The sequence below is a fragment of the Populus alba genome, chromosome 19 (genome assembly GCF_005239225.2).
Source record: "Populus alba chromosome 19, ASM523922v2, whole genome shotgun sequence".
Lineage (NCBI taxonomy): Eukaryota > Viridiplantae > Streptophyta > Magnoliopsida > Malpighiales > Salicaceae > Populus > Populus alba.
Window position 1 is genome coordinate 5,652,556 of NC_133302.1, and position 12,238 is coordinate 5,664,793.

The 12,238-nt window shown below is 40.3% G+C and overlaps 1 protein-coding gene across 1 annotated transcript; it reads right to left on the reverse strand.

Moving 5' to 3' along the window:
• Window positions 1-1,063: 1,063 nt before the first annotated feature.
• On the reverse strand, window positions 1,064-11,942 carry LOC140955029 (uncharacterized). Its single transcript, XM_073406554.1, has 7 exons — window positions 11,845-11,942; window positions 9,926-10,022; window positions 2,897-3,708; window positions 1,982-2,777; window positions 1,670-1,789; window positions 1,314-1,454; window positions 1,064-1,156 (listed from the first exon to the last, which is right to left on the reverse strand). The coding sequence occupies exons 1-7, from the start codon at window positions 11,940-11,942 to the stop codon at window positions 1,064-1,066; spliced, it is 2,157 nt and encodes a 718-aa protein (XP_073262655.1).
• Window positions 11,943-12,238: the final 296 nt, after the last annotated feature.

Below are 12,238 nucleotides of genomic sequence, written 5' to 3' on the forward strand. Positions count from 1 at the left end.
GCGAAAGGAATCTCAGTTTGTCCTAACCACACAGGATTTTTGGTACTGGTTAAAGAGGATTGGCATAAAGAATCTCAGTTTACCTTAACCACACACAGACTTTGGTTCTGGTTAAAGGGGATCGGCGAAAGACATCTCAGTTTATCCTAACCACATAAGATTTTGGTTTTGGTTAAAGAAGATTGGCGAATGGAATCTCAGTTTAACCTAACCACACAGGATTTTTGGTTCTGGTTAAAGGGGATAGGTGCAAGGAATCTCACTTTAGCCTAACCACACACAGACTTTGGTTGTGGTTAAAGGGGATCGGTGAAATGGATCTTAGTTTAGCCTAACCATACACAGGATTTTTGGTTCTCGTTAAAGGGGATTGGCCAAAGGAATCTCAAAATATCCTAACCACACAGGATTTTTTATTCTGCTTAAAGGGGATGGGCGAAAGGAATCTTAGTTTATCCGAACCACACATGGATTTTGGTTCTGGTTAGAGGGGATCGGCAAAAGGAATCTGAGTTTAACCTAACCTCACAGGATTTTTGGTTCTGGTTAAAGGGGATTGGCACAAAGAATCTCAGTTTACCTTAATCACACACAGATTTTTGTTTTGGTTAAAGGGGATCTGCAAAAGGAATCTTAGTTTATCCTAACCACACAAGATTTTTTTTTCTTGTTAAACGGGATAGGCGCAAGGAATCTCACTTTAGCCTAACCACACACAAACTTTTTTTTTTTTTTGATCAAATGTAAGAAATATATTAAATCAAAAAACGCAAGACAAGCTTGCAATTCAAGCTGGGAACCAACAAAGTACATAATATATACATAAGCTCAAATAAGGAATAAATTCCCCATAAGAAACATAAACGAAAAGCCAGCGAAATACAAGCTGAAAAACAGAAAAGGGGGGAAGCTCCCTTGATCCTATGAACGCAGGAATATAACATGAAATCCAGAGGCTATGTTTAAACCAAAAGCCAGCCCAGCCTAGCTGCCAGCCAAGCCAGCACAAGGGAGAACCGAAGCCAATCAGCACTGCCATCAAGCAATGAGAGCTGCCGAAAAGCTAAGAAAGAGTGGACAGTTCCTCAGCACCATGCGGAGACATCCCGACAGGAAAGTAACCACTCGAGAGCCTTTTCCATAACTCAATATCCTCCTGCACGCAAATCGGAAAGGAGCTCACCCATAATGGAGCACGAAAAGCCAAAAAGCAACTGATAATACATGTGGGAAATGCTCCACTGTGAAAAGGAAAGAACCAGCTAGAAAGCACAGGAACGGAGTCAACATAGGCTGCCAGCAGCTGGAAGCACCAAGCAAATAAGGCCACCTGCAAGGGCATGCAGGGCCCTTCCATCATCACATTCAAAGAATGAAGAACAGCCAATCCGAAGCTCCCGCCCATCAAAATTGAATGAGAGACCATGCATGCTAGGAAGAGAGACCCCAGCACACTGCAGCTCCAGCATGGGACAAACAAAAATGGCCCCATCATCAAAGAGCTATACGAGAGGCAAAAAATATGGGCCATGCATTCACGTAGCAACAAACTGGAGCTGGCCATGCATTCAGTCATCAAAACTGAAGGAGGACCGTGGCTATATAATTCCAGCCACAATTTGTCCCATGCATTCAGTCTGTGGCCATGCATTCAGTCCCAGCAGCATACAGCGACGAGGCAATGGACAAAAGAAGGTGGCCCCATCAGCAAAGAGTCATGTGAGGCCAAGTGCATGAGACATGCATTCATGTAGCAACCAGGAGTGAAACGTGACTTCGATTCCAGCACCTATAAACAAAAGAGAATAGACACCTGAAGACAAAGCCGGGGGGCCCAGCAGCTGGGTTTGGCCATAAAGAATTAATTTGCATGAACCATGCACCCACGAAACTCACGAGAATTATGAAGAAGCCAACACGCATGACCGGACAATCAACCCATGCTCAGAAGCAAATGATTCTTTTCGTGGAAGTGAAAGACAGTGTAGAAAAGGATTTGAAACCGTCTGAACACCGCAGCAATCTCCCTAGACCGCCCTTCAAAAGCACGCTTGTTTCTTTCCTCCCAAATAAGATATGTTGTGATACTCAGGGCAGCTCTTTTCATCCGAGCCTCAAAGCTATTCCTCTGAAAGCGCAACCCACGAATAGCGCTGGCCAGAGTCTGCATGACCCTCTCAATCTGCAACCAAGACTTTATCATTGCCCACAGACGACATGTCCATTCGCAGGCAAAAAACAAATGACCATGGGACTCTTCCACTCTCCTACAAAACATACAATTGGGATTAGGAGGGACAAACCTCAACCTATCACGAGTCCTAAGCTTTCCCAGAACAGCCAGCCAGAGGATGGAACTGTGTTTAGGCAGAGACCATTGTTCCCAAACCACTTGGCCCCATGAGACAGCTGGACCAGTAGGTCTGAAGAATTCATAAGCGTGGGATAGGAAAGGACCCACGCCAGCAGACCAACTATTCAGCAGAGTAATACTCGACGCAGAGTCCCCACAGTGCTGCAGGAGGAGGTCTCTAACAGAAATAATAGCTTTCCATAATGGAGAAGAAGTGTGATGTGCTTGGATAGACCAAATGGTGCCAGAGCTCAAATAAAAATGGTGGATCCAACGAATCCAAACTGAATCCGATTTAAGATGGATATTCCATAATTGCTTGCTAAGAAAGCTTCTATTACGAGCCCGAAGATCAAACAAACCAAGACCACCCTCTGATTTAGGCAGACAGATTGACTTCCAGGCTACCAAAGCTGAGGTGCTTCTATGGATGTCCCCGGTCCAGAGAAAAATTCCTGTAAATGCTAATAATATATTCCTCATCACAACATCGGGGAGGGGAAGATGTTGAGCCAGAATTGGACTTTCCTAAATAGAACAGACCGGGTGAGTTCCAGGCGCCCAGCATATGTAAGGTGCTTGCCAATCCATCCTTGAACTAAAGATTTCAAATCCTGCAAGAGTGGTGAGAATTGACTGGCAAGCAGACGATGGGGACTTAGAGGTACCCCAAGGTATGTGAAAGGAAAGCTCCCTTCTCTGAAACCAGATTCAGTGAGAATGGATTGCTTTTGAGTAGTGCCAACTCCCCTAAAGAAAATGGATGATTTTTGCGGGTTGTTGTACAAGCCAGAGGTCTTTCCAAAGAGAGTGATTTGCTGAAGTAGACAATGGATTGAAGAGGAGTCTCCACGGGAAAGAAGCAGGACATCATCTGCAAATGCAAGGTGAGTGATACCTTGCACCTCACACTTTGGATGGAACCGAAAGTTTTCATGCGGAGAGGAAAGCTTGAGAAACCTGGAAAGATATTCCATACAATAGATAAAAAGATACGGAGACAAGGGGTCTCCTTGTCTGACTCCACTCTTCCCCAAAAAAAAATCGTGAATGTCCCCATTGACTGCAATAAAATATGATGGAGTGGATACACATTCCATAACAAGCAAAACAAAGTGTGCTGGGAACCCAAGCTGTCGAAGGAGGTTTGCCAAGAAGTCCCACTGTATAGAGTCAAAAGCTTTCTTGAAATCAACTTTCAACAAACAACGGGGGGAGGAGCGCTTCCTACCATTCTGTCGAAGAAGCTCCTGGACAAGGTTAATGTTATCACTCATGTATCTGCCACCTAGAAATGCATTTTGCATGGGGCTGACGATGTTCTTTAAGGCATGAGCTAGGCGATCTGCTAGGAGCTTGGCAAACCACACACAGAATTTGGTTCTGGTTAAAGGGGATCGGTGAAATGGATCTTAGTTTAGCCTAACCATACACAGACTTTGGTTCTGTTTAAAAGGGATCTGCAAAAGGGATCTTAGTTTAGCCTAACTGTAAAGGAGTTTGGTTATGTTTAAAGGGGATCAGCGAAAGGAGTCTCAATTTATCCTAACCACACAAGATTTTTGTTTCTGGTTAAAGGGGATAGGCGCAAGGAATATCACTTTAGCCTAACCACACACAAAATTTGGTTCTGGTTAAAGGGGATCGGCGGAAGAAATCTCAGTTTATACTAACCACACAAGATTTTTGTTCTTGTTAAAGGGGATAGGCAAAAGAAATCTCATTTTATCCTAAACACACACCGACTTTGGTTCTAGTTAAAGGGGATCGACTAAAGGAATCTTAGTTTATCCTAACCACACAGAATTTTGGTTCTGGTTAAAGGGGATCGGCTAAAGGAATCTTAGTTTATCCTAACCACACAGGATTTTGGTTCTGGTTAAAGGGGATCGGCAAAAGGAATCTCAGTTTAACCTAACCACACACAAACTTTGGTTATGGTTAAAGGGGATCGGTGAAAGGGATCTTAGTTTAGCCTAACTACAAAGGAGTTTGGTTTTGTTTAAAGGGGATCTACGACATGAATCTCAGTTTATCCTAACCACACATGATTTTTGTTTCTGGTTAAAGGGGATAGGCGCAAGGAAACTCACTTTAGTATAACCACACAGGATTTTCGTTCTGGTTAAAGGGGATTGGTGAAAGGAATCTCAATTTACCCTAACCAAATAGGATTTTTGGTTCTGGTTAAAGGGGATTGGCGAAAGGAATCTTAGTTTAACGTAACCACTCACAGACTTTGGTTCTGGTTAAATGGGATTGGTGAATGGAATCTTAGTTAATCCTAATCACACAGGATTTTTGCTTTTGGTTAAAAGGGTTTGGCGAAAGCAATCTCAGTTTATCCTAACCACACATGATTTTTCATACTGGTTACAGGGGATCGGCAAAGGGATCTTAGTTTAGCCTAACTACAAAGGAGTTTGGTTATGTTTAAAGGAGATTGGGGAAAAGGATCTCAGTTTATCCTAACCACACATGATTTTTGTTTCTGTTAAAGGGGATAGGCGCAAGGAATCTCACTTTGGCCTAACGACACACAGACTTTGGTTCTGGTTAAAGGGGATCGGCGAATGGAATCTTAGTTTGTCTTAAGCACACAAGATTTTGTTTCTGGTTAAAGGTGATTGGCGAAAGGAATCTCAGTTTAACCTAACCACACACAGACTTTGGTTCTTGTTAAAAGGGATCTTAGTTTAGCCTAACTACAACGGAGTTGGGTTATGTTTAAAGGGGATTGCCGAAAGGAATCTCACTTTAGCCTAACCACACATAGACTTTGGTTCTAGTTAAAGGGGATCGGCTAAAGGACTCTCAGTTTATACTAACCACACAAGATTTTTGTTCTTGTTAAAGGGGATCGGCGAATGGAATCTTAGTTTGTCCTAAGCACACAAGATTTTGTTTCTGGTTAAAGGTGATTGGCGAAAGGAATCTCAGTTTAACCTAACCACACACAGACTTTGGTTCTTGTTAAAAGGGATCTTAGTTTAGCCTAACTACAAAGGAGTTGGGTTATGTTTAAAGGGGATTGCCGAAAGGAATCTCACTTTAGCCTAACCACACATAGACTTTGGTTCTAGTTAAAGGGGATCGGCTAAAGGAATCTCAGTTTATACTAACCACACAAGATTTTTGTTCTTGTTAAAGGGGATAGGCGAAAGAAATCTCAGTTTATCCTAACCACATATCGACTTTGGTTCTGGTTAAAGGGAATCGACTAAAGGAATCTTAGTTTATCCTAACCACACAGGATTTTGGTTCTGGTTAAAGGGCATCGGCGAAAGGAATCTCAGTTTAACCTAACCACACACAGACTTTGGTCCTGGTTAAAGGGGATCGGCGAAAGGGATCTTAGTTTAGCCTAACTACACACAGACTTTGGTTCGGGTTAAAGGGGATCGGCAAAAGGAATCTTAGTTTATCATAACCACAAACAAACTTTGGTTCTTCTTAATAGGGATTTGCAAAAGGAATCTTAGTTTAACCTAACCCCACACAGACTTTGGTTCTGGTTAAAGGGGATTGGCGAAGGGAATTTTTTTTTATCCTAACCATACATGATTTTTTGTTCTGGTTAAAGGGGATTGGCGAACGGAATCTTAGTTTATCCGAACCACGCATGGATTTTGGTTCTGGTTAGAGGGGATCGGCGAAAGGAATCTGAGTTTAACCTAACCTCACAGGATTTTTGGTTCTGGTTAAAGGGGATTGGCACAAAGAATCTCAGTTTACCTTAACCACACACAGATTTTTGTTTTGGTTAAAGGGGATCCGCAAAAGGAATCTTAGTTTATCCTAACCGCACAAGATTTTTTTTTCTTGTTAAACGGGATAGGCGCAAGGAATCTCACTTTAGCCTAACCACACACAGACTTTGGTTCTGGTTAAAGGGGATCGGCGAAATGAATCTCAGTTTATCCTAACCACACAGGATTTTTGGTCCTAGTTCAAGGGGATTAGCGAGAGGAATCTCAGTTTAACCTAACCACACACAGACTTTGATTCTGGTTAAAGGGGATATACGTAAGGGATCTTAGTTTAGCATTACCACACACAGACTTTGGTTCTTGTTAAAGGGGATCGGTGAAAGGGATTTTAGTTTAGCCTATCTACAAAGGAGTTTGGTTATGTTTAAAGGGAATCGACGAAAGGAGTCTCAGTTTATCCTAACCACACATAAGTTTGGTTCTGGTTAAAGGGGATTGGCGAAAGCAATCTCAGTTTAACCCAACCACACACAGACTTTGGTTATGGTTAAAGGGTATCGGCGAAATGAATCTTAGTTTAACCTAACTATAAAAGAGTTTGGTTATGTTTAAAGGGGATTGGTGAAAGGAATCTCAGTTTATCCTAAGCAAACATGATTTTGGTTCTGGTTAAAGGGGATTGGCGAAAGGAATCTCAGTTTATCCTAACCACAAAGGATTTTTTGTTCTGGTTAAAGTGGATTGGCGAAAGGAATCTCAGTTTATCCTAACCACACAGGATTTTTGGTTCTGGTTAAAGGGGATTAGCGAAATGGATCTTAGTTTAGCCTAACCATACACAGACTTTGGTTCTGGTTAAAAGGGATCGACAAAAGGGATCTTAGTTTAGCCTAACTACAAAGGAGTTTGGTTATGTTTAAAGGGGATAGGTGAAAGGAGTCTCAGTTTATCCTAACCACACATGATTTTTGTTTCTGGTTAAAGGGGATTGGCGAAAGGAATCTTAGTTTATCCTAAGCACACATGATTTTGGTTCTGGTTAAAGGGGATTGGCGAAAGGAATCTCAGTTTATCCTAACCACAAAGGATTTTTCGTTCTGGTTAAAGTGGATTGGCAAAAGGAATCTCAGTTTATCCTAACCACACAGGATTTTTGGTTCTGGTTAAAGGGGATCGGCGAAATGGATCTTAGTTTAGCCTAACCATACACAGACTTTGGTTCTAGTTAAAGGGATCGGCAAAAGGGATCTTAGTTTAGTCTAACTACAAAGGAGTTTGGTTATGTTTAAAGGGGATAGGCGGAAGGAGTCTCAGTTTATCCTAACCACACAGGATTTTTGTTTCGGTTAAAGGGGATAGGCGCAAGGAATCTCACTTTATCATAACCACACACAAACTTTGGTTCTGGTTAAACGGGATCGGCGAAAAGAATCTCAGTTTATGCTAACCACACAAGATTTGTGTTCTTGTTAAAGGGGATTGGCGAAAGAAATCTCAGTTTATCCTAACCACAAACCGACTTTGGTTCTTGTTAAAGGGGTGGGCTAAAGCAATCTCAGTTTATCCTAACCACACAGGATTTTGGTTCTGGTTAAAGGGGATCGGCGAAAGGAATCTCAGTTTAACCTAACCACACACTAACTTTGGTTCAGTTAAAGGGGATTGGCGAAAGGGATCTTAGTTTAGCCTTACTACAAAGGAGTTTGTTTATGTTTAAAGGGGATTGGCGAAAGGAATCTCAGTTTATCCTAAGCACACATGATTTTTGGTTCTGGTTAAAGGGGATAGGCGCAAGGAATCTCACTTTAGCCCAACCACACACAGACTTTGGTTCTAGTTAAAGGGGATCGGCAAAATGGATCTTAGTTTAGCCTAACAACAATGGAGTTTGGTTATGATTAATGGGGATTGGCGAAAGGAATCTTAATTTATCCTAACCACACATGATTTTTGTTTCTGGTTAAAGGGGATCAGCGAAAGGGATCTTCGTTTAACCTAACTACAAAGGAGTTTGGTTATGTGTTGAAGGGGATCGGGAAAAGGAGTCTTAGTTTATCCTAACCATACAGGATTTTTGGTTCTGGTTAAAGGGCATTAGCGAAAGGAATCTCAGTTTATCCTAACCACATAGGATTTTTTATTCTGGTTAAAGGGGTTTGGCAAAAGGAATGTCAGTTTATCCTAACCACACAAGATTTTTGGTTCTTGTTAAAGAGGATTGGCATAAAGAATCTCAGTTAACCTTAACCACACACAGACTTTGGTTCTGGTTAAAGGGGATCGATGAAAGGCATCTCAGTTTATCCTAACCACACAAGATTTTGGTTCTGGTTAAAGGGGATTGGCGAATGGAATCTCAGTTTAACCTAACCACACACAGACTTTGGTTCTGGTTAAAGGGGATCGGCGAAAAGGATCTTAGTTTAACCTAACTATAAAGGAGTTTGGTTATGTTTAAAGGGGATTGGCAAAAGTAATCTCATTTTATCCTAACCACACAGGTTTTTGGTTCTGATTAAAGGGGATTGGCGAAAGGAATCTCATTTTATCCTAACCACACGGGATTTTTGGTTCTGGTTAAAAGGGATAGGCGCAAGGAATCTCACTTTAGCCTAACCACACACAGACTTTGATTCTGGTTAAAGGGGATTTGCTAAAGGAATCTCAGTTTATCCTAACCACACAGGATTTTTGGTTTTGGTTAAAGGAAATTGGCGAAAGGAATCTCAGTTTATCCTAACCGCATATGGATTTTGGTTCTCGTTAAAGGGTTAAAGGGAATTGGCGAAAGAAATCTTAGTTTATCCTAACCACACACAGACTTTGGTTCTGGTTAAAGGGGATTGGGGAGGGGTATCTCAGTTTAGCCTAACTACAAAGGATTTTGGTTCTGGTTAAAGGGATCGGCGAAGGGATCTCAGTTTAGCTAAGGTAGGGTGCGTTAGGGGTGTTAATACCTTCTCTAACCACAACTAGTCCCTTAGTCGTGAATCTCGGACAATACTAGTGTACCCAAGTTTCCTAGTAGCTCTCAATTAAATACTAGGTGACGACTCCCAACAAACAAATCAATTAAATATTTATGAAAATCACAAACCGACACCACACGGGTGACGTGTGACAGTTTACACAAAAGCAGATTGCATAAACACATTAATTCCATTATGCTTAAGTTAAATATTTACATAAGCTTGACAAAGTAGAGTCCTAAACTAATGATCTCCTTGGATATTTGATGGCCCTGTTACATAAATAAACATACCATTATATTGATAAAAGAAATATATATATATATATATATATATATATATATATATATATATGTGTGTGTGTGTGTATGTGCTCATGTAATTTATACGAATGAAGTATAAAGTTTCTATCGAATCCATAATAATTCTAACAGTCAACTTATATTTTGCTTGTAAATCATTTAACCCCAATTAACACTTATTTGCATATCCTTAATTTGAATATTCTTATTTACTTGCATGCATTGGGTGACTTTGCAAAGTCCAACCTGGACATTTTTAGGCAATTATATTTATCAATTTCCCAGGTCATTCAAACACTGATACCCTTTACAAATCGAGTCTTATCAATCATTCTTGGGCATCCCAACACGGACATCATTAGCCGAAGCTAATCTTGTAATTCATTTCCCGGCAATCCTATCACGAATGCCATTAGCCGTAACTAATCTTGTAATTCATTTCCCGGCAATCCTATCACGGATGCCATTAGCCGTAGCTAATCTTATAAATATGTTGGACTTTATTTACATTGAACATGGTATTTATTGTAATTGCATTCACCAGAAAAACTTTAAATTGCATAAGTACAAATAGGAGGGAAAATCACGCACCTGCTCCGCCTGTCTCGTGACCTCCTCGAACAGAAGATCCAATCCTGGTCGCTCCTCTTGAGTCACAAGGAATTTTTTGGTTATGATTCCTTCAAGCCTATTATTATAGAGAATCCATATTCATTCATTACACATATATTACTTTCTATGCATGGTCATTTCCTCATAATAAGATACATTCATATATCATGTATATTTTTAGAGTTAGTGTCTCAATGTGCAAGTGTTTTTTTGACTCAGTTCTTTTATATTCTTACATATAGTATTCATATGAAAGTCTAACTGTTACTGTCTAGACATTGAACTGTTACTGTCCAATTGTTACTATCTGAACACTCATCGGATTTTTAACTATATCTAGAGTTCTAGAACTCCATTTTAAGTGAGATTGATCTTGTTAGAAAGCTAAGACACGAGGCTACAAGTTCTCTAAAGGAAGGAGAACTCAGTTTTGTTGCTCATCAACTAATCAGTTCTACTGCCCTACAGAATCAGTCACGACTCAGTCTCGGTTGGTAACCCATAACTAGAGTTCTACAGCTCCAAATTAAGCAAGACAAGTTTTCTTGGTTAACTAACATCCAAATCTACAATTGCTATGAGAAACCTGATCCTAATTCCCTCATCCTCCTACCTAAAATCTCACCGAAAGTCAAGAGACAAGTCTGTCTAGATTCGTCACCCCTTTTCCTTCACACAATACTTTCAAAAACTACATTTCCTGGGTAAATTATTTTGGTTTTACGCCCCCCATGACATGCCACACATGAATTAACTTAATTTTAACAACAAATACTTTTTCTTTAATTCATATGTAAGAACCCTAACCTATAATTCAATATCAAGGCATCAATTCATTATCGACTCAATCTCAATATTACCGGGTTTATTTATAATGTCTTCAATTATTTCGCCCGGAAATTTATATTAAAAAATTTCTAAATTCTTGTTTTTATTTAACCATACGCATGAATTTCTTCACTTTTATTTCTCATGTAGTTAGTTTGCCATTTAAGCAACTTTAATTATATTTTATGGGGTTTACATTCTCCCCTCTTAATTAAAATTTCATCCTCGAAATTTGAATGATGTACCTAAGTTTATAAACAAGTCGGGGAATTTTCATCTTATTTCTGATTATCTCTCCCATGTTTCTTCATCGATTTATGAGCTTCGCCATAAGACTCTGATGATGGGAACTTTCTTATTACGAAGTTCTCTCTTGCCCCAATCGAGTATCTTTATCGGTCTTACCTCAAGTGTTAAGTCTTCTTTTACCTCCACTAGCACTTGAGGTAACACTTTCGAAGGGTCTACATCGGCTTTTCGCAGCAAAGAAACATGGAATACATTGTGAACCTTGGCCAATTGTTAAGACAAGTTTATTTCATATGCTACAGGTCCAATATGTTTTTGGATTTTAATGGTCTAATGAACCTCGGAGCTAACTTCCCCTTCATGTCGAATCTCAGCATGTGCTTCCAAAGAGCTACCTTCAGAAATACTGTATCTCCAAGACAAAATTCAAGGGGTCTTCTTCGAATATCTGCATACTTCTTCTACCTATCCTGAGCCACCTTCATTTGATCCTTAATGATCCTCACTTTTTCAGTAGTGATTTGTACTAATTCTGCCCCATACAGCTTTATGTCCTCAACTTCTTCCCAACACAAGGGTGTCCTACACTTTCTACCATAAAGAGCTTCAAATGGGGCAATTCTAATTATTGTCTGATAACTGTTGTTATACGTGAATTCTAATAGTGACAGGTGCTCCTCTCAGTTTCCACTAAATTTCAAAGCATATGCCCTTAGTAAATCCTCTAAGATTTGAATAACTCTCTCAAATGAAAGGTAGTACTGACATTCAAATTTGTTCCCAAGGCACGTTGTATGCTTGGCCAGAGATGTCAAGCAAACCTTGGGTCTCGGTCTGAAACAATTGATATTGGGACTCCATGAAGCCTCACAACTTTGTTCACATAAATCTTAGCCAACTTGTCAACTAGATCCGTCATTTTTACTGGTAGGAAAAGGGCAGACTTAGTTAGTCAATCCACAATGGCCCAGATTTCATCATTTCCCCTCTTCCCCCTAGGTAGTCCCAACACAAAGTCCATTGTGATCATCTCCCACTTCCACTCAAGGATTGCTAATGTTTGTAGTAGCCCTACCGGTTTTTGGTGCTTTAGTTTAACTTTCTGGCAAATACTACATTTTGCCACATAGTCGGCCACTTCTTTTCTCATATTTGGCCACCAGTAGTATTGTTTTGGATCCTGGTACATCTTAGTACTACCTGGATGTATAATGA

Bases quoted from the DNA above. Each gene is read 5' to 3' on its own strand.
- LOC140955029 (XM_073406554.1), bottom strand. From the start codon at position 11,942: ATGACGGATCTAGTTGACAAGTTGGCTAAGATTTATGTGAACAAAGTT. The intron at 10,023-11,844 runs GTTTGCTTGACA...CTATAATAATAG, and splicing joins GTTTCAGACCGAGACCCAAG to GCTTGAAGGAATCATAACCA. The intron at 3,709-9,925 runs GTGCGTGATTTT...TGGTTTGCCAAG, and splicing joins TCACGAGACAGGCGGAGCAG to CTCCTAGCAGATCGCCTAGC.